Raw genomic sequence first — 22,166 nt, forward strand, 5'->3', positions numbered from 1 at the left:
GTACCCCTGTGGAAGTGAACGTTCCTGTAAAGCTGTGCGGGCCTTCTCTTGCCCTTCCCTCTTGTAGAGCCCATTGGATTTCCAACATTTATGGTATTCTTGTGGGTACAGAGGGTCGGAGACCACAACGAAGAATTGAGACTCTACTCTAGGGAGTTGACAATGGGGTCAGATGGTTTGCTTTTGTGGAGAGGGTTTGGGAATGAAGATACTCAAAGAAGATGGGTTCGGTTTCCTTTCACCTAATGGGAAGTCTTATGTGGGGTGAGCATCAGAAATTTGTTTACACCTTAAACTTTGATGTATTTTGTATGATAAAATCTATTTTAAGCTGGTAAACTAGATCTAGAAAAACATTCTTCATCATCGCTGGAGTATAATCCAGGATTTTATATCAAATCAAAGTAAATTCAAAATAAAACATTTGAATTTAAATATACAGTGCCAAATAGAGCCAACCTTAGAGCAGTATTATTTCAAAATAATATTCCTTCCCTTTTCCTCTTTACTCTGGGTTATTTTAGGAAATTATTATTACCGCTTATTTTATTCAGAGATGGAAATTAGCCAAAACTGGTCATTTTGGATGGCATCTTATTGCCCATTTTTGTTTTCTGTTTGTATATGGTTTGGGCTTGGATCTCCCAGAGGATTTCAACTACTGTATTAACCTGTTACGTTTAACAGTCATTTCGTTGGAACTTTTTAACAACTGCACAATTCTTAGCTTTTCCAACATTTTACGGCTAGATCGCTTTATTTATACGAAGGCTATCACTTGCTTTTTTGTAATACAACTTTCTTGAGTATTTTGTTAAAATCTCGGTTGCAGGATGATTCTCCTTTAGGCATCTTTTAAAGGTGGTTTTCCATTCACATAGAGAAAAAGGGTCCATGGGTAGAAAAGGAGAGGAATCTAGAAGAATAAATAAAAGTAGTGTCCTCTTTGGAGGACTTTATGGTTTTGACATTGTAAATTTATGATTGTCTTTGTCCTCAGCTGCTGAAATTTTGCGTTCCGTTTTTTATTTCTCTTGTAGTGTTTTCAGCAATTTTTTTTTTTTACCTGATACCCACTTTTAATCTGTTCTTTCCTCTCCAGTGGATAAATTAGCATTTCTAAAAGACCAAGACTGGAACGCCTTTTTGCAGCAGGTGTGCTCACAGATCGACTCTACTGAGAAGAGCACGGGGGCCTCGCGAGCCAAGCTGAACCTCCTTTGCTATTTGTGTGTCGTGACTGGACACCGGGAGGTGGCCACGCGCCTCCTCCATTCACCTCTGGTGGGTAGTTCAGTTGTGAAGCCTCCTTTCGTGGTCCTGGCAAGCCTTTTGCGTGTAGCTTTCGTATTTCTATTAAGATTAAAACATCAGTGCTAAAATAACTCATTTGATTTAGGTGCAGTGAAAAAAAAAAAAAAAAAGATTTATCAAGATTACAGGTTTGCCAGAATTTTGTCCAGTCGTTAGATCCGAAAGAAGTTGAGTAGACAGTGATCTTGAACTTTTTCTTTTGTTATACTCTGGCTTGCGTTTTCTTTTAACTTGTAATAATTGTAAGATATTTTTCATATCTGAAATCTTAAGACATTAGACCTTGTCATCAGCTGCCAGAATGAGCTGCCCATGTGGAACAAGGCCTGCTTTCCTGGGTTGACCTGGCAAACTCCCGAGATTTCTGATACCACTCTGATAGGAGACCCAGAGTCTCTCAGGCTTTTCTTTCTTTTTCCCCTGCAAATATTTTCTTGGACTGTCTTGGCCATCGGTAAAACCACAGGAATTTGGTAGAGCTTTTGAAGTCTTCCTCAGAAAGGGGTTACAGTGGTCTGGGGCATTTTTCATAGTTAGGTGCTCATTGGGGAACTGGCTTGAAAAAATTTAAATTTGTTTGCTTCCAAGATAGTATTGAGGTTACTTGTTTGGTGCTTGGTGTGTGTTTGGGAGCAAGGCGGGTGTGGGGGCACGTTTATGGAATGTAATTGGGTAGGAGAAACAAAGTAATGTTCTTAGTGTTTATTTTTATCTTGTGTGTTCAGTGCTTTTTTTGCATCTTCCTGAGTAATTGATTATCTCCTAATCCAGGATTCACATTTCAATTGTATGCAGGTCTGATTTGTTAACTTAGCAGTCACTTTCTGTGTTATTTCATGAAGGAAATGTACATCTTGTTTTATTCTTTTATTCTAGTTCCATTTACTAATCCAGCATTTGCGAATAGCTCCAAACTGGGATATGTAAGTAACATTTATATTTAAGTAAATTATTCTTCGTTATTGTAAGTCATTACAACATACATGTTTATCAAAAGCACATGGTCCTAAGTACTTTCGTACTGAAGTAATCGTTACTGTGAATCCTTGGCAATTTCTATAGGCAGCCCAACTGTAAATTTAAAAAGATTTCGGAATAGGCCTTACACTCCAATCCTAGGATTCTATAAACTATACCTGGAAACTTTGTTACTGTTACTCTTTGGAGTATTCTTGATCAGATACTTTACTTTTGATCCCTGTTTTAGTTCTTGCTGCGGAGTTTTCCCTTTCCACTGCATCTTTCTCTGGGGTAATGCCTGACTCCCTTATGATATTATTTAAAATCTAATGGTGTTATGCTCTGTAAACCCCTGATAGAAGTGTATGATATACTTGTTTAGTATGCAGACAGCATACCATTAGGTAAAGTGTGGGAAGGCTCTGGTTTCCAGTTGCCAGGGAGACCTGGCCAGATGATTACTTTTTTCTGAGTCTCTACTTCGCGAAGAGTCTGTGTGGGGTGATGAAATCGCATGGGTTTCCGATTCACAGACCTGGGTGTGGATCACAGATCTGCCCCCTGGGCAATTGCCGTAAGTGCTGAGCCTCAGTTTCCTCAACTGTAAAATGGGGGTAGCATATCTACCTCATAGATTCTTGTTAACTGAATTTTGAGGGGTGCCTGGGTGGCTGAGTGGGTTAAGCATCTTGATTTCAGCTCAGGTCATGATCTCATGGATCATGGGATCATGCCCCCTGTCGGGCTACACACTGAGCGTGGAGCCTGTTTGGGATTCTGTCTCTCTCTGTCTCTGTCTCTCAAAATAAAGAAGCTTAAAAAAACGGAATGAGATAAATATATGAAATGCCTTGCATAGTGCCTGATTCTTCCTAGGTAGGTAGTAAATGTTGGAGTGTGGAGGCTGCAGTGGTTGTATTTGATGTTATCAAGCCTGTTTATCTTCCTGTTAGAGAAGCACATGAAGGTGAAAGGTTTTGTGCAACGTGGTAATGATGGTAAGATAACAATTATCCTTTGCTGGCAAAATTTGTGGGAAACGAGGTATTCACAAAATGCTTTTTTGGATAATTTTTGTTATGCATCTTCTAGGGTCACTTTCCCAGGGTAAAACCTGGCATTGCAACTAGGATTTTTAGGCTTTTTTGAGTGTGTAAAACTTTGAGAAGGTTTGCGGCATGCTCACTGAAAAGCCAACAAAACCGAGCACTTTAGCTACAACTTACATTCTTGACTGGGGCGCCCCCTGCTGACTTGCGTGTGTTGGTGGGGGGAAACAAACCTTTTTTAATCTTTTCCAAGTACTGTTGTTTCCCCCTATTTTTTAGCTTGAAGCTTAATTGTAAAACAGCTTGTGTTTGAGGAAAATGATAAAAACTAAGGTGGACACATCCTCTGCTTGGAACCTTCGTTTATTGTCTTTGTCCATTCAGACGCCAGTTCCTTCAGTGAGGCCTTCTCTGACCCAGGTCGTATCACCTTAAGAGCATGTAGGGTCCTTAGCTGGGGGATTGACCATCACTGTTGAAACGGGTATGTTTATTCCTTGGCTTTTGTTAGCATATAGGAAAACAAAACAGAATAACACAGAATTTTGTTTCTCTTCCCCTTTTGACATAATATGTTTTAATGTCATTAAATATTTAAGATTTTTTTTTTTTTTCAAGGTATGCCTTTTCTTGTCTGCTATGAGTGCCTAATCATTTTATTTACCCTGTTCCCTATTTTTGGATGATATTATAACACTGCAAATAATATGCTGATGAACGTTTTTGTGCTTAACTGTTGGTGCACGTTTGTTTTCTCTTTTTCCCCTTACGGCAGATTCTTAGCAGGAATGAGTAGAAGGCAATAAATAGTTTTGTGACTTCTGATAAATTGCTAAAACATTCTTTGCAAAAACCGTATCGACATGCATTCCCACTTGGTGTGTATAAAAATGCTCTTCTGTTAGAACTTTTCAAAAGCGGAGGGGTGCCTGAGTGTCTCTGTTTAAGTGTCCGACTCTTGGTTTTGGCTCAGGTTGTGTACTTGTGGTTCATGAGTTCAGACCGTGCATCGGGCTCTGCACAGACAGTGTGGAGCCTGCTTGGGATTTTCTCTCTCTCTCTCTCTCTCTCTCCCTCACTCTCCCCCTGCTCTGCGTACTCTTACTCAAAATAAATAAACTTAAATAAAAAAAATTTAACTTTCAACAGTGGATAATTATGAAATTTTGTATCCTTTGACAATAAACTTTACCAAGGTATATGATACACACATAATAATACATAATATTGTAATTAAGAAACTAGATTAACTGTGGGAATATGCATAATGTACGTAATGTGAAATTTACCATTTTAGTGTATCTTTAGTGTGCAATTCAGTGGTATTAAGTACATTTACAACGTTGTGCGACTATCACCACTATTCCCAGAACTTTTTCATCATCCCAAAAGGAAGCCATTACTCATCGAACAGTAACTCCCCTCTCCCCTCCTAGTTCTGGTAACCTCTCTAATACTCTTTATGAATTTGCCTGTTCTGTGTGTAATAGAAGTGGGATCTTCTATTGTGTCTTTGTTCCTGGCTTAATTCCCTTAGCTTAATGTTTTCGGAGTTCAACCATGTTGTAGCACGTGTCAGAATGCCATTCCTTTTTAATGTTGATTAGCATCCAATATATGTATATGCCACATTTTGTTTGTTTGCATCTGTTGATGGATATTTGGGTTGCTTCTACCTTGTACTATTGCAAATAATGCTGCTGTGAACACTGGGGTACAAATAATCTGTTAGAGTCCCTGCTTTCAGTTATTTTGGGTATATACCTAGGAATGGAATTATTGGATTATTTGGTAATTCTGTCTTTTCATTTATTGAGTAAATATCATATTGTTTTCCACAGCAGCTGTACTAATTTACATTCCCTCCAGCGGTGCACAAGGGTTCAGTTTTCTCCACGTCCTTTTATCATTTTTTTTTTTTTTTAATAGTAGCTATCCTAATGAGTGTGAAGCTGTCATTATAGTTTTGATTTGCATTTTGTTAATGACTAGTAATGTTGGGCATCTTTTCATGTACTTATTGGCCATTTGTTTGTTTTCTTTGGAGAAAAGTCTGTTCATGTCCTTTGCCTATTTTCTTTTTCTTTTTCTTTTTTTTTTTTTTTTTTTTTTTTAAGCTTATTCTGAGAGAGAGAGCACATCTGTGAGCGGGGGGAGGGGCAGAGAGAGAGAGAGAGGGAGGGAGGGAGGGAGGGAGGGAGAGGAGAGGAGAGAGGATCATAGCACGGAGCCCAGTGCAGGCTCGAACTCACAAGCCATGAGATCATGACCTGAACCAAAATGCAGAGACGGATGCTTAACTGACTGAGCCACTCTGGTGCCCCTCCTTTGCCTATTTTCTAATTGGGTTGTTGTGTGTTGTTGATTAATAAGAGTTCTTTATATATTCTGGATATTAACCCCTTATCAGATTATATGACTTGCAAATTTTTTTCTACCATTCTGTGGTTGCCTTTTTTACTCTTGGTAGTGTCCTTTGATGCATAAAAGTTAAATTTTGATGAAATCCAGATTTCCCATTTTTTCTTTTGTTGCCTGTGCTCTTAATGTCATATGCAAGAAATCATTGCCAGATTCAGGGTCTTAAAGCTTTTTATTTCTTCTCAGAGTTTTATAGTTTTAGCTTTTATATTTAGGTTTTTGATCCATTTTGAGTTAATTTTTGTATATAGTGTTAGGTAAGGGTCTAACTTCATTCTTTTGCACGTGTATATCCAGTTTTCCTAGCACCATTTGTTGAAAGGGCTACTTTTCCCCCATTGAATGGTATGGGCATCCTTGTCGGTAATCCTTTGACGAAATATGTGAGGGTTTATTTCAGGGCTGTCTGTTCCATCCCATTAGTCTATATATCAGTCTTTATGCCAGGACCACCGTGTCTTGATTGCCACAGTTTTGTAGTAAATTGTGCGGTCAGGAAGCGTGAGACCTCTAACTTTGTTCTTCTTTTTCAAGATTATTTTGCCTGTTTGGGGTCCTTTGGGACCCTTTTGAATTTTAGGAAGGACTTTTCTAATTTTTGGCCTAAGTTTGGCACTTGAATAAAGTAAATTGTCATCATCAATTTTTTAAATACCGTTTCTTCATTTGTGAATTCTTGGCCCTACTTTACCTTTTGGCTGATTGGATTTCATTTGTTTTCATTAGTCTTTTTTTTTTTTTTTTTTTTTTTTTAAGATGTCTCAGAGGCTCTGCTTCTGTAGTCGTTGCCTCCTCAGAACTTTCTGTCCAGTGTTAGGGCTCAGGAAGAGGGGGCTGAATGAGACCTTCTTGTGCCCCCAGGCCTTGCTCACCCCTATGCCGGGCTTCAGAGTTTTTTCGCTGTCTCCTGTCAGCACACCCCCTAAGACTCGGATGCCAGCCTTCTTCCTCTGCTTCCATGGGAGTAGTTTGATTTTGTTTTTCAGTGTCTGCATTTTTCTTTTGATCCCAGGCCTGCAAAACTTTACTGGAATGTGCCTACGTATTGCATTTTACTAATTTGCTTTGACAATTTTTTAAGTGCTTCAGCCTTTCTTTAGCTTCCCTATTTCTTTATGATTTCTTCGTCTGTGTTTCATCCTTTTTCTGCTCCTGAATCTCCTGTAGGATGGGTGTGGGATTTCCTGTCTCTTGACTCTTCATTTTCTTTTGCTTTTCTTGCTCCCTTTTGTTGAGATCGTTCACATACTGTAAAATTCACCTTTTCTGTTTGTTTTTATTTTTATTTATTTATTTTTTTTCTGTTTTTATTAAGAGTTTATTTTCTAGAGCAGTTTTAGGCTCGCAGCAACATTTAGAAGAAGGTACAGAGATCTATACTTCCTGCCTCCACACATGCGTAGCCTTCCCCATTATCAACACCCCCTTCTAGAGTGGTACATTTGCTACAACTACATTGTTAAACCTGCACTGGCATGTTACAATCACCCCAAATTCATAGTTTATACTTCCTTCTTGGTTTTATACCTTCCATGGATTTGGACAAATGCATGATGACATGTATTGTCATTATGGCATCATACAGAGTGTTTTCATTGCCCTAAAAATCTGTGTTCCACCTATTCATCCCTCTGACCGTCGCTCAACTTTTTACTTTGTCCATAGTCTTGTCTTTTCTCCAGAATCCCTACATGGAATCCTACGATGTTGGTACCCTACACTATGTGGACTTCAGATGGGCTTTTCTAAGATTTCTCCATCTCTTTTCATGGCTTGACAGCTCCTTTCTTTTTAGTGCCAGATAGCACATCGTCTGCATGTACCACAGTGTGTTTATTCACATACTAAGGACATCCTGGCTGCTTCCAGGTTTAGCGTAATATGTGAATAAAGCTGCTGTTAACACCGTGTGGACATAGGCTTTCAACCCCTGCAGCTAAGTACCAAAGTACCAAGGAGCAGGACTCCTGAACTGTGTGTTAAGAGTAGGTTTAGTTTTGTGAGAAACTCCCAAATTGTCTTCCTCTTCCAAAGTGGCTCTACCATTTCGTATTCCCACTGACGACAAATGAGAGTTCCTGTTGCTCCATAGCTTTGCTAACGTTTGGTCTTTGCCAGTGTTTTGGATTTTGGCCATTCTTCTTGGTGTGTAGTGGCATGTTGTTTTAATTGGCATTTCCCTGATGACCTATGATGTGGAGCATTTTCTCATAGGTTTATTTGCCATCTGTTTATCTTCTCTGTTGAGGTGTTGTTAAGATCTTTGGCTTGTTTCTTCATTGGGTTGTTTTCTTATTGTTGAATTTTTAATGTTTATTTTTGAGAGAGACAGAGTGTGAGTGTGGGAGGAGCAGAGACAGGGAGACACAGAATCCAAAGCAGGAGCTGTCAGCACAGAGCCCGACATGGGGCTCAGACTCGGGAACAGCAAGATCATGACCTAGGCCGAGGTCGGACGCTCCGCTGACTGAGCCACCCGGGCGCCCCTCTTATTGTTGAGTTTTAAAAGGTCTTTGTGCATTTTGAAAGACAGTCTTTTACCAAGTATGTCTTTTGCAAATAATTTCTTCCAGTCCTGGCTTATCTTCTCATTCTCTTGACATTATCTTTTGCAGAATAGAAATTTTTATTAAACATTTTTTTAACGTTTATTTTTGAGAGAGAGAGAGAGACACAGTGTGAGTGGGGGAGGGGCAGAGAGAGTGAGTGAGTGAGTGAGGGGGCGGGGGGAAGACACAGAATCTGAAGCAGGCTCCAGGCTCCGAGCTGTCAGCACAGAGCTGGATGCAGGGCTCGACCCCACAAACTGTGAGATCATGACCTGAGCTGAAGTTGGATGCTTAACTGACTGAGCCACCCAGGTGCCCCTAGAAATTTTTATTTTAAATAAAGTCCAGCTTATTAATTATTTCTTTCATGGACTGTGCTTTTGATGGTTGTATCTAAAAGGTCATTGCCATACCTAAAGTTATGTAGGTTTTTTCCTGTGTTAGCTTATAGTAGTTTAAAATTTTTTTCTATTAAAGTTTTTTTTAATGTTTATTCTTGAGAGAAAGAGAGAGAGTGTGAGCCGGGGAGGGGCAGAGACAGGGAGATGCAGAATCCAAAGCAGGCTCCAGGCTCTGAGCGGTCAGCACCGAGCCCGACGCAGGACTCAAACCCACAGACTGCGAGATCATGACCTGAGCTGAAGTCGAATGCCCAACCGACTGAGCCACCCAGACACCCCACGTCTAGTAGTTTTATACTTTGGCATTTTACACTTAAGTTGATCTGTTTTGAATTTTTGTGAAGTGAATAAGATCTGTGTCTAGATTCTTTTTTTTTTTTTTCATGTTGTGCAATTATGCTACCACCATTTGTTGAAAAGACCATCATTGCTCCATTGTACTGCCTTTGCTCCTTTGTCATAGATCCTTTGATTCTATTTATGTGAGTCTATTTCTTCTGTATTCTTTCATTGACCTTTTTGTTTATTCTTTTGTTAATACTACGCTGTCTTGATTAACTGTAGCTTTATAGTGAATCTGGAAGTCAAGGGTTATCAGTCCTCCAACTTTGTTCTTCTAAAGTGTTGTGTGAGCTATTTTGGATCTTACGCCTCTCTGTATAAACCTTAGAATCAGTTTGTCAGTATCCACAAAATAACTTGCTGGGATTCTTTATTTTTTATTGACATGAACATTTTATTACTAGTTGCACTTCCTTGAGTACATTCTCTTTTTGTTTTTTGTTTTTTCTGTTTCAGGAAGATAATTTAGTGATTCATCACTTAAATATAACACCCAGTCCTCATCCCAACAAGTGCCCTCCTTAATGCCCATCACCCATTTGGCCCATCTCCAACCCACCACCCTTCCAACAATCCTCAGTTCTCTGTATTTAAGAGTCTCTTATAGTTTGCCTCCCTCTCTCTTTTTATCTCTTTTTTCCTTCTCTTCCCCTGTGTTCATCTGTTTTGTTGTTAAATTTCACATATGAGCGAAAACCTAAGGTATTTACCATTCTCTGACTTATTTTGCTTAGCATAATATACTCTGGTTCCATCCAGGTTATTGTGAATGGCAAGATTTCATTGTTTTTGATGGCCGAGTAATATTCTGTTGTATGTATATACCATATCTTCTTTATCAGTTCATCACTTGATGGACACTTGGGCTCTTTCCATACTTTGGCCGTTGTTGATAACGCTGCTGTAAACATTGAGGTGAATGTGCCCCTTTGAATCAGCATTAAAAATTTTTTTTAATGTCTTATTTATTTTTGAGACAGAGATAGGGCATGAGTGGGGGAGAGGTAGAAGGAGAGGGGGACACGGAATCTGAAGCAGGCTTCAGGCTCTGAGCTGTCAGCACAGAGCCCGACACGGGGCTCGATCCCATGAACTGTGAGATCATGACCTGAGCCGAAGTTGGATGCTTAACCAGCTGAGCCACCCAGGTGCACCTGAATCAGCATTTTTGTATCCTTTGAATAAACACCTAGTAGTGCAATTGCTGGGTCATAGGGTAGCTGTATTTTTAATTTTTTGAGGAAGCTCCATACTGTTTTCCAGAGTTACTGCACCAGTTTTCATTCCCACAAGCAGTGCTAAAAGGTTCCCCTTTGCATCCTCACCAACATCTGTTGTTGTCTGAGTTGTTAACTTGAGCCATTCTGATAGGTGTGAGGCGGTGTCTCATTGTGGTTTTGATTTGTATTTCCTTGATGCTGAGTGATGTTGAGTATCTTTTCATGTGTCTGTTAGCCATCTGGATGTCTTCTTTGGAAAAGCGTTTGTGTCTTTTGCCCATTTCTATACTGGGTTATTTGTTTTTCTGGTGTTGAGTTCGGTAAGTTCTTTATAGATTTTGTATACTAACCCTTTGTCTGATACGTCATTTGCAAATATTTTCTCCCATTCTGTTGCCTTTTAGTTTTGTTGATTGTTTCCTTTGGTGTGCAGAAGCTTTTTACCTTGATAAAAAATTCATTTTTGCTTTTGTTTCCTTTGCCTCAGGAGACATGTCAAGTAAGAAGTTGCTGTGGCCAGGGTCAAGGAGGTGGTTGCCTGCTTTCTCCCCTGGGATTCTGATGGTTTCCTGTCTTACATTTAGGTCTTTCATCCATTTTGAATTTATTTTTGTGTATGGTGTAAGAAAGGGGTCCAGATTCATTCTTTGGCATGTCGTTGTCCATTCTCCCAGCACTATTTGCCAAAGACACTGTCTTTATTCCATTGGATACTCTTTCCTACTTTGTCGAAGATTAGTTGTCCATACATTTGTGGGTCCATCTGGGCTCTCTGTTCATAGATCTATGTGTGTCTGTTTTTGTGCCAGTACCATACTGTCTTGATAATTACAGCTTTGTAATACAGCTTGAAATCCAGAATTGTGATGCCTCCAGCTTTGATTTTCTTTTTCAACATTACTTTAGCTATTCGGGGTCTTTTCTGGTTCCATACAAATTTTAGAATTGTTCTAGTTGCGTGAAGAATGCTGGTGTTATTTCAGTAGGGATTACATTGAATGTATAGATTGCTTTGTGTAGTATTGACATTTTCACAGTATTTCTTCTGACAGTTCGTGAGCACAGAATGTTTTTCCATTTCTTCGTGTCCTCTTCAATTTCTTTCATAAGCTTTCTATAGTTTTCAGCTTACAGATGTTTTACATCTTTGGTAGATTTATTCCTAGGTAATCTAATGGTTTCGGTGCATTTGTAAATGGGAATGATTCTTTGATTTCTCTTTCTGCTGCTTCATTAATGGTCTATAGAAATGCAACCAATTTCTGTGTTCGTTTTATGTCCTGTGACTTTGCTGAATTCACATATCAGTTCTAGTAGTTTTTTTGATGGAGTCTTTTGGGTTTTCCATGAGGAATATCATGGCATCTGCAGAGAGTGAAACTTTGACTTCTTCCTTGCCAATTTAGATGCCTTTTATTTCATTTTGTTGTCTGATTGCTGAGGGTAGGGCTGCCAATACTGTGTAGAATAACAGTGGTAAGAGTGGACATCCCTGTCGTGTTCCTAACCTCAGTGGGGAAAGCTCTTAGTTTTTCCCCACTGAGGATATTAGTTGTGGGTCTTTTGTATATGGCCTTTATGATCTTGAGGTATGTTTCTTTTATTCCTACTTTCTTGAGGGTTTTTTATCAAAGGATGCTGTATTTTGTCATACACCTTTTCTGTATCTATTGAGAGGATCTCGTGGTTCTTATCCTTTCTTTCACTAATGTGTATCACATTGATTTGTGGACATTGAACCAGCCCTACAGCCCAGGAATAAATTCCACTTGATCATGGTGAATAAATCCCACTTGGTCGTTCTTTTAGGGTATTGTTGGATCCTTTTGGCTAGTAGCTTTTTGAGGAGTTTTGCATCTACGTTCATCAGGGATATAGGCCTGTAGTTCTTTTTATTGGGGTCTGTCTGGTTTTGGCATCAAGGTAATGCTGGCCTCATAGAATGAGTTTGGAGGTTTTCCTTCCTTAACTTGGTGGGACTTTGGAAGTATATCGAATCTCGAGATCATGTTGGGAAGAACTCACATCGGGATAATATTGAGTCTTTTGATACGTGAACATGTAATACCTTTCTATTCTTAGTTCTTGGATTTCATTAATCATAGTTTTGTACTTAATCATATAGATCTTGTACATATATTGTTAGATTCACAAGGATTTCATTTTTGGGTGTTGATGTAAATGGTATTGTGTTTTGTATTTCAAATACATATTTTTTAACGTTTTTTATTTTATTTTTGAGAGACACAGAGACGGAGTGCGAGCTGGGGAGGGACAGAGGGAGAGGGAGACACAGAATCTGAAGCAGGCTGCAGGCTCTGAGCTATCAGCACAGAGCCCGATGCGGGGCTTGAACCCACGAACTGTGAGATCATGACTTGAGCTGAAGTCGGCCGCTTAACTGACTGAGCCACCCACGCACCCTGTTTTTTATTTCAAACTCCACTTGTTAATTGCTAGTATATAGGGAAGTGATTGACTTCTAGATGTTAACCTTGTATCCTGCACCTTGTCATAATCCGTAGTTCCTATAGTTTTTTTTTTTGTTTGTTTGTTTTTTTGGCTTGGGAGTGGGATGGGGGGTCATCAGTTCTTTAAGATTTTCTATAGTCACATCTTATGTGAACAAAGAACTTTATTTCTTCCTTCTTAATCTGTCTACCTTTTATTTCTTGTCCTACTACATTAGCTAGAGCGTTTAGTATGACATTGAGGAATGGTGGTGAGAGGCAACAGCCTTGATTTTAGTGGGAAAATCTTGAGTTTCCCAGATTTAAGTAGGATGTTGATTCTAGGTTTTTTGTAGATAGTCTTTACCAAGTTGAAAAAATTCCCCCTCTATTTCTAGTTTACTGAAAGCTTTTTAACATAAACGGGTGTTATATCTTTGTCAAATGCTTTTTCTTCATCTCTTAGATTCTGTGTTTTTTTAGTTTGTAGATGTGATGACAATTGTTTTTTGAAAACCCGATATTAAATGGTTTTTAGCATATTCACAAAGTTGTGTGACCACACCACTATCTAATTTCAGAATATTTTCATCACCCAGTGAAACCCCATGTCCATTGCCCCTTTTCCCTTGGTCCCTGCAAACCACTAATCTACTTTCTGTCTGTAGCTTTACTCATTCCAAATATTTTGTATAAGTGAAATGCACAAAATGTGATGTGTGTGTGTCTGTCCTCTTTCACTTAGCATATGGTTTGTCAGTACTTCATTTCTTTCAGTGTTAGAGAGAGAGAGGCAGAGGCAGTGAGAAGGAGACACAGAATCCAAAGCAAGCTCCAGGCTCTGAGCTGTCAGCACAGAGTCAGATGCGGGGCTTGAACCATGAAATCATGACCTGAGGCAAAGTTGAGCGCTTAACTGACTGAGCCACCCAGGTGCCCCTGTACTTCAGTTTTTTTTTTTTTTTTTTCTTTTAACATTTATTCATTTATGAGAGAGAGAGAGCACGCATGCTGGAGCCAGGGAGGGGCAGAGAGAGAGGGAGACAGAATCCAAAGCCAGTTCTGGGCTCTGTGCTGTCAGCTCAGAGCCCAGATGTGGGGCTCCAAAGTCGGACGCTTAACTGACTGAGCTGCCTAAGCGCCCACTACATCAGTCTTTCTATGACTGGATAGTATTCCATTGTACAGATAATACAACACCTTGATTATCCATTCTTTTTTTTTTTTTTTTTTAATTTTTTTTAATGTTTTATTTATTTTTGAGACAGAGACAGAGCATGAAGGGGGGAGGGGCAGAGAGAGAGGGAGACACAGAATCGAAGCAGGCTCCAGGCTCTGAGCCATCAGCCCAGAGCCCGACGCGGGGCTCGAACTCACGGACCGCGAGATCGTGACCTGAGCTGAAGTCGGGCGCCCAACCGACTGGGCCACCCAGGCGCCCCTTGATTATCCATTCTTGATGAACACTTAGGTTGTTTCCAAATTTGGCTGTTGAGAATGATGCTGCTGTGAACATTTTCACACAAGGTTTTATGTGGACATATTTTTTTCACGTCTCTTGGATGTATACCTAGTAGTGGAATTGTTGGGTCCTGTGGTAAGTCTTCAAGCTTTTGAAGAACTTCCAGACTCTTTCAGTGTTCTTCCTTGGTTTTATCTTTGAGTTTTCAAGTTTGATGTTTATCCCTGCTCATCTTATTCTGGAGAATCTCTATTGTATTTCAACACTCATACTACATTTTGGTTTTCACTTTCATGTTCTGGTTGACCCTTTTCTCTAACTGCTTGTATTTGGCCTATTTGTGTACTTTTGAATTTGAGGATAAATTGTAGGATTATAAAAATTCTGTTTTGGAACAGAATATAGGGTTAAGTATAATAACAAATATTCAGGGTTAAACATTAGGATTATACAAGTTAGATTCTTATCTCCTCGGCCTGTAGGTCGGGTCTTATTTTTCATCAAGGTCTTGCTTTTTAATGTTGCTCGTTCCTCAGATCCTTAGTGGTCTTCGGGACTGAGTTTGTTGTATGAGTAAACGGTTAAACTGATCGGGATAGAAGTTGGCGATACCAGTTTTCTCTGTGCTTCTCTAAGTCTGTTTCTCCAGCAACTTTTTTTTTTTCCAATTTTTATTTAAATTCTAACTAGTTAACATAGAGTGTAATACTGGTCTCAGGAGTAGAATTTGGCAGTTCCTCATTTATGTATAACGCTCCATGCCCATCATCAGTGCCCTCCTTGATACCCACCCTTGATTTAGCCCCCCCCCCCCCCCCCCCCCCCCCCCCGCCGCCAACCCGTCTCCCCCCATCAGCCCTCAGTTTGTTCTCTGTAGTCAAGAGTCTCTTCTGGTTTGCTTCCCTCTTTCTTTCTTTCCTTCCTGTATGTTCATCTGTTTTTTAAACTCCACGTATGAGTGAAATCATATGGTATTTGTCTTTGACCGACTTATTTCGCTTAGTGTGATACACTCTCACTTCATCCACATTGTTGCACATGGCAACATTTCATTCTTTTTGATGGCTGTGTAATCTTCCATTGTGCATATATACCACTTCTGTACCCAATCATCAGTTGTTAGACATTTGGGCTCTTTCCCTAGTTTGCATATTGTTGATAATGCTGCTATAGATGTTAGGGTGCGTGTGCCCCTTCGGATCTGTATTCTCGTATCCTTTGGGTAAATATCTAGTAGTGGAATTGGCAGCAGCTTCTTTAAAGGGAGAGCTGACACGTGAGTGGTGATGCCTGTTGACTGATGGACTTGTATGTTGGGAGCCCAGCTGGCTGGAGAGCAGGCAGGCAAGCCGTGGGCCTCTTGAGGAGTTGCGAGGATGGGTTTTTCTTGGGGACGGAGCTGGCTTTTCTGCATTAACCCCCTTTTCTGCTCTACTATCTGGTGTAGAGGACAGCGGTCTCTGGTCCCCATATCTACATCTGTTTCCACCTCAGGGTAGATTGCTTTACCGTAGGAATAATTTTCCATTTTTGTCCTGGAGACCAGGGCTGCAGGGTTTATTCTGTGTTACCAAGGAGGGAGATGGGAAGGCAGCAGGACCTGGTTGGCTCACTCGTTCATTGTGCAGGTGTGCAATCTGGTGACTGTCCGGTGGCTCGTCCTTGCCTTCTCTTTCAGTTGACTCAGTCTCTGGGGCTTCCTTGGGAAGATCTGTCTTTATCTGTGGTTCTTAGGGAGTTCTTCTATTCATCTTCTGTCAATATGATTTCATCTGTGCTCGTCACCTGGGATTTCCTTGTACGTTTTGGTCCATTTTCAGTCCTTCTTTCTGTTTACAGAAGATTTAATTATAAATTTTTAAAAACATTGTTTATTTTTGAGAGAGACAGAGGGAGGGAGGGAGAGGGAGGCACAGAGGAGAGGGAGACACAGAACATGAAGCAGGTTCCAGGCTCTGAGCTGTCAGCACAGAGCCTGAAGTGGGGCCTGAACTCACGGACCGTGACATCATGACTGGAGCTGAAGTTGGATGCCCAAGTGACTGAGCCACCCAGGCACTGCTGGTTATCATTTAATTATAAATTTGGTTTTCATTTATCAGACCCTTGAGAGAACAGAAAGGTGCGTGTCAGTGTCCAGTCTGCTACATAAAGCAGCAAAATGTCTCCTTAGTTTCATTTTTATTTCTGTCGATGATGATTATGAATGATCGGTGTTTTCAATTTTCATTTGACACATCAGACATACAGAAGTGCTTCTGACTTTACGAGTATTTAGGTTTTTTTGCTTTATATTTCTTGTTGCACTTTTATAACATAGTATGTTCTGTATAATTTCTGCCTTTGGGGATTCTGTGGATTTATCTTTGTGGTCTAATATAAAATCATTCTTAAAAATGTTATTAATGTGTAGTGGTAATAATAGCTAACCCACACAGCACATATTACATGTCAGACGACATGGTAATTTCTTGGCAAGGATTATCTCCTTTGATTCTCTGAGCACCTTGATTAGGTACATATTGTAGTCAGTCCATCAAAGTAACCAGGGACATGAAGGATGAGTCAGTAACCCAAGGAACTGTCCTCCCTTCTTCCTCATGGTGGGGTCAAGGCTAGGCCCAGCACATTTCATTTCAGGGTGATAAACACCACCCTATACTGCTTCTCATTGTATAAGTGTGGTCACTGTTGGTAGATTGTATAAGTTTGGTATATACATTTGTTACTTTGACCTTCATAGTTTTATTATGGATGCTTGTATGTATGTATGTATTCATGTGGCCTTCTTGCTGTGCTTGGAAGAGAAGCAGGTTGAATTTCCCCCACTATTCTTGGGTTAACTTTTAATTCTTTGTTACATGGTGTATAACGATGCCCTTTGTAGGTTGTACTGCTTTTTCTTACAAGGGATCTTTTTTTTTTTTTTTTTTTTTTTTTTTTTTACAAGGGATGATGTTAGCCTTAATTTTTTTTTTTGAGATTTATGTTGGAAACCCTGTTTCACTTTTGTTTACCATGTACAGTCCTATATTTATCCACTCCTTTTCCACTAACGTCTTTAGTTACCTTTGTTGATGTCACTGTCCTGTTCATTCAGCAAACGTTTATTGGGGCCTACTTGATGCGAGGTGTACTGTCTTGGGGCTCGTGGGGTTGGGCAAGACAAAGTCTTGCATTTGTGGACCTTCTAGGCTGGTAGGGGACACAGATAATAAGTAAACCCAAGAACTAGAGCATTTTGGGTCTGCTCTAATGTGGTAACAACTAGCTGTATGTGGTTATTAAAGTTTACATTTAAAAGTAATTTAAAAATTTTTTTACTTGTACCAGCCATATTTTAAGGGCTCACTAGTCACATGTATGTGATGGATGCTGTATTGAACAGTGTGGACAGGGAACGTGCCTGTCACTGCAGAAAGGTTATTGGTCAGTGCGGATGCTGTCCTGAGGGTGGGGACACTTGTGAGGTACAGGGTATTGGGACTCCAGGGGTGCCTGAAATGGTGATATTTAAACGAGGGGCTGATTATGTGAAGAAGCCAGCTTTTTGAGGGCATCATATGTAGATATAGCTGTATGTAAGTATTTGGTATAGACTAAGGAATGTTTTGTTACTTTAAATAGTTGATAGTTTAAAACTGTAAGGGTTTTAAGATAGTCTGTTTTTTTCTTTTTCTGATAGAGGGGTTTCTGGTGGGATTGGTGGAAACATTTACTTAGCACATTGTAATACATTTTTCTTTTACTTGAATAAATCTTGTAGGCGTTATTTAATCTTGTCGAATGAAAAAACAATTTAGTGTTTCATAAGTACTTTCGGCTTGTCTTTGAACTAAGATAAAGTAAGTTTTTGCTCTGCGTCCTCTAATTCATTAGTCAGTTTCTGTTAATAAGCATTTGTGTTTTCATTGTAAAAAAAAAATTCAGAAGTTAATCCATCTCTCCCTTGAAATTTTACATGTTTGGAAATTGAAGCATAATTGACTTGGCCTTGGTCACAAAATGGGTCGGTGGCAGATCACTGACTAGATGCTTTTCCTTGTAACTTCTGGTCCAATGTCCTACCAATTTTTTTTTTTTTTCCTTTCTTTCAAATTGATCACTTTTAAAGTATAATTTAAGACAATCTCCTCAACACATGGTGTTGGGAAAACCGGATAGCTACATGGAAAAGAATGAAACTGGACCACTTTCTTACACCATACACAAAAATAAATTCAAAATGGGTGAATGGTCTAAATGTGAGAACCGAAACCATCAAAATCCTAGAAGAGCACACAGGCAGTGATGTCTCTGACGTCGGGGAAAGCATCATTTTTCTAGATCTGTCTCCTGAGGCAAGGGAAACAGAAGCAAAAATAAACTGTTGGGACTACATCAAAATAAAAGGCAACCTGTGGAATGGATAGAAGATATTTGCAAATGACATATCAGTATCAGTATCCAAAATATATAAAGAACTTCTACAACTCAACACCCAGAAAACAAATAATCCAATTATTTGTGGGCAGAAGACATGAACAGACATTGCTCCAGAGAAGACATCCACATGGCCAACAGACCTATGAAAAGATGCTCAACATCACTCATCATCAGGGAAATGCAAATCAAAACTATGAGGTATCAACTCACACCTATCAGAATGGCTTAAAATAAAAAACACAAGAAACAACAGGTATTGACGAGGATGTGGAGAAAAAGGAACCGCTGTACACCGTTGGGAATGCAAACTGGTGCAGCCACTGTGGAAAACAGTATGGAGGTTCCTCAAAAATTAAAAATAGGACTACCCCACGATCCGGTAATCACACTAGTGGGTATTTATGCAAAGAATAACACTAATTCAGAGGGATACGCGCACCCCTGTGTTCATAGCAGCGTTATTTGCAATAGCTGAATTATGGAGGCAGCCCAAGTGTCCATACATAGGTGAATGGGTAAAAAAGATGTGGTATATGTTCACAATGGCATATTACTCAGCCATAAAAATAATGAAATCTTGCCATTTGCAACAGCATGGATGGAGCTAGAGTATAATGCTAGGGAAATAAGCCAGAGAGAGGTAAATATCATATGATTTCACTTATATGTAGAATCTTAAGAAACAAATGAGCAAAGAAAAAAGAGAAACCAAGAAACAGATTCTTAAACTGTAGAGAACAAATTGATGGTTAGTTGAGTGGGGAGTTGGGTGGGGAGATGGGTGAAATAGTGGATGGGGATTAAGGAGTGCACTTGTCATGATGGGCACTGGGTGATTTATGGAATTGTTGAGTCACTGTTGTGTACCTGAAACTTCCATAATGTTGACTGAGGAATTAAAATTTAAAAAACAGTATACTCTTTTTATTTAGAGGCAGAATACTAATCATACAAATAACCTAGGACTTTTTTAGTTTGTATATGGTTAAGAGATGTGAATGGCTAATTCAAGAAGTGTTGAAATCTGTTAGAATTATGTCTGTATGTTAGAGTTCTGACAACATGAACACTTTCCTATGGTTCTTCTCTCAGTGTGATTTGTTTCCCTCCTGGGTCCTGTGTAGCTTAAGAACCAGAAAAGCAGAGGTTCTCTGGCTGACATGAACACTGATTAGCCCAGAGAATGTGCAAAAGCATCAATAATATGGTTCTCAAAAAAAAAAAAAAAAAGGAAAAAGAATACGGTTCTTATCAACTCACACATTCAACCATTTTTTTCGAATTAAAAAAAATCTTATGACTAATTTTCTCCATGAAATAAAATTTCCCACCTGAAAATGATATTTAATAATTTATCACCTTATTTTCTGTTGGATAACGAAACAGAAACTTCACTAAAGCTAGTAGTTTTTGGAACAATATTTATAAGATCCATGATTATAAAAATTACTGTAAAAGTGGATATATAAATGTTTAACTGTTCTGATACTTTATCTCTTATGTCTACAATCATTGGCCTAACAAGTAGAACATAACCTTCAGCCAAATACTGCTCTACTCAGAAATAAAATGGTTAATTACATTTTCCTTCTCCTCTCTGGTTAAGGGCTTTCAAAATTTTTATTTTGCATTTTCTATTAAAGCACAACTTGTTCAGCTTTAGTCACATCACGACCGGTTCTGCAGAGGGCGTTGCTGTTCATGTCTCCTGTATGTGAGCGTGCGTTTCTTGGGGCCATATTCATGGCGGAGTACATGCCTACCCCAGCACATCCCATTTTTATTTTATGTTAGTGCTCATAATTGTGTGATGTTACTTGGTTTCCTAGTTCTCCTCAGACCTTATTTTTCTCCATTTACAGACGGGCCAAGGTTGCTCGGGTGATTGGTTTACTGGCCTCACACACAACTGAGCTCCAGGAAAATACACCTGTTACTGAGGTAATTCTCTTTTATTACTGAAATGTTATGAATGGCAAAAAAAAAAAAAAAAAAGATCATTTCTGATTTTGTGATTTAGAACATGCAACTTTCGTTGACCTTCACGTAAGTTTTTCTTCGTGGGGTTGTGGCATTCGTAAAATAGGCTCAGTAGGCTCTTAGGCTTAAACACAGCCACACATTTGCAACCTGTTCTGTTATTAAAGGTGATATGGCAGAGTTAAAATGCTTATAGGCTCTCTTCATTACTGTTTCAGTAATTTTTGGGTAAGGTTTATTTCATTGCTAGTTTCCTTGTAGTCTCTCTAACATCTTATTATACCTAATTTATTTCCTAGTGAAGCACAGCTCGTAATTCAGTTTAAACTCCTTTTTACCCTGAAGTTAGTATTTTCATCCTCATCAGTTGTCAGTTGTTTCTGACTGTGATTCCAGTATTTAATGGACGCACATGCTTGGAAGATATTTTGAAGTGTATACCATTTCTTTCAAGTACTGATACTGGGAAGCATCTCTTAGTTAATCAGTAAATTCAAGTCCCACTAAGTGAAATCTGTTGCACTGCCTTTTTGAGTGTCCGTTTCCCCTTGGATTGGGGAGTGTCAAGAGTTGAAATAGGTGAAAAGAACCAAGGCTTTTAGGGGCAAGGTTAAGAACTCCTGAAGGAAAGAGAAAGTGTGAAGGAGAGGGGATTTTGTAGAGCCAGAGCCTGGTGGTGTGGTATTTGAGACTTTAAGAGGAATTGTTTAGCCAAGTATTGTCCAATAGAACTTCCTGTAGCGATGAAAAGTGTTCTGTACCTGTGCTGTCTGGTACCTCAGCCAGTTGCTGGGATGGCATCCCACTTAGCCCTCTTCTGAGTAGATACGAATGGACGGTTCGTTTAAGGTCACTGGATTTCCTTTGCTTCAATTCCATCCCCATTTTCTGCAAATTGTGAGATCTCTGAGCTACTAAAGGAAGTGGTACTAAGTCTAACCTTTTTTCTTATTTTCTGGGACCAGTGTGACCCCTGATGGTACCCACCTTGGTTATCAGAGAGGAATAAACTAGACTTTTAATCTAAAATACCAAGCAGCTAGGGCAATATCACTCATCACAGAGGCTTAGTAGCTCAAAAGTTGGAGGGTGGCTTCTCATGACTCAGAACAAGGGTTTCCAATGAAATAGAGTGGCTGTAGGAGTTCAAAGAGAAGTTAAAGGAAAATTCTAAGACCTATTGGTGACATTCTAGAAGACTGGGCAATCAAAATTGGCAGTCCGTGCTCAGGAGCAGCGTGCCATGAAGAGTGAGCCCCGAAGATATAAAATCTGACTGTCATATAGGTGCTGTAATAAGTAGGATGAGTATCTTAGAAGTGGAGTGAGTGGATTTGAAGATCAGGGAGGCGCCTGGGTGGCTCAGTCAAGGAGGCGTCCAACTCTTGGTTTTGGCTCAGGTCATGATCTTACGGTTCGTGAGTTCGAGCCCTGCGTCAGGCTCCTCGCTGACAGTGCAGAGCCTGTTTAGGATTCTCTTGCTCTCCCTTTCTCTCTGCCCCTCCTCCACTTGCTCTGTTTCTCTCTCAAAAATAAACAAACTCTGAAGATCAGCTGGAAGAATTCTCTTAGGATTCAGAAGAAAAAAAGAAA

At 39.6% G+C, this 22,166-nt stretch overlaps 1 protein-coding gene across 15 annotated transcripts in view; it reads left to right on the forward strand.

Moving 5' to 3' along the window:
• ULK4 (unc-51 like kinase 4) overlaps window positions 1-22,166 on the forward strand; it is a 577,302-nt gene that overhangs the window by 37,376 nt on the left and 517,760 nt on the right. For all 15 annotated transcript variants that reach the window (XR_013549925.2, XR_013549926.2, XR_013549927.2 and 12 more), the window contains exons 15-17: window positions 1,103-1,284; window positions 2,191-2,237; window positions 20,456-20,534. Coding sequence is in view for 12 of the 15 variants with exons in the window: in XM_078432438.2 (XP_078288564.2) it covers window positions 1,103-1,284; window positions 2,191-2,237; window positions 20,456-20,534 (308 nt within the window). In the remaining 3 variants the exon portion in view is untranslated. The remainder of the gene's footprint in view (window positions 1-1,102; window positions 1,285-2,190; window positions 2,238-20,455; window positions 20,535-22,166) is intronic.

This window comes from Panthera onca, chromosome C2, assembly GCF_046562875.1.
Source record: "Panthera onca isolate mPanOnc1 chromosome C2, mPanOnc1 haplotype 2, whole genome shotgun sequence".
Taxonomy (NCBI): Eukaryota; Metazoa; Chordata; class Mammalia; order Carnivora; family Felidae; genus Panthera; species Panthera onca.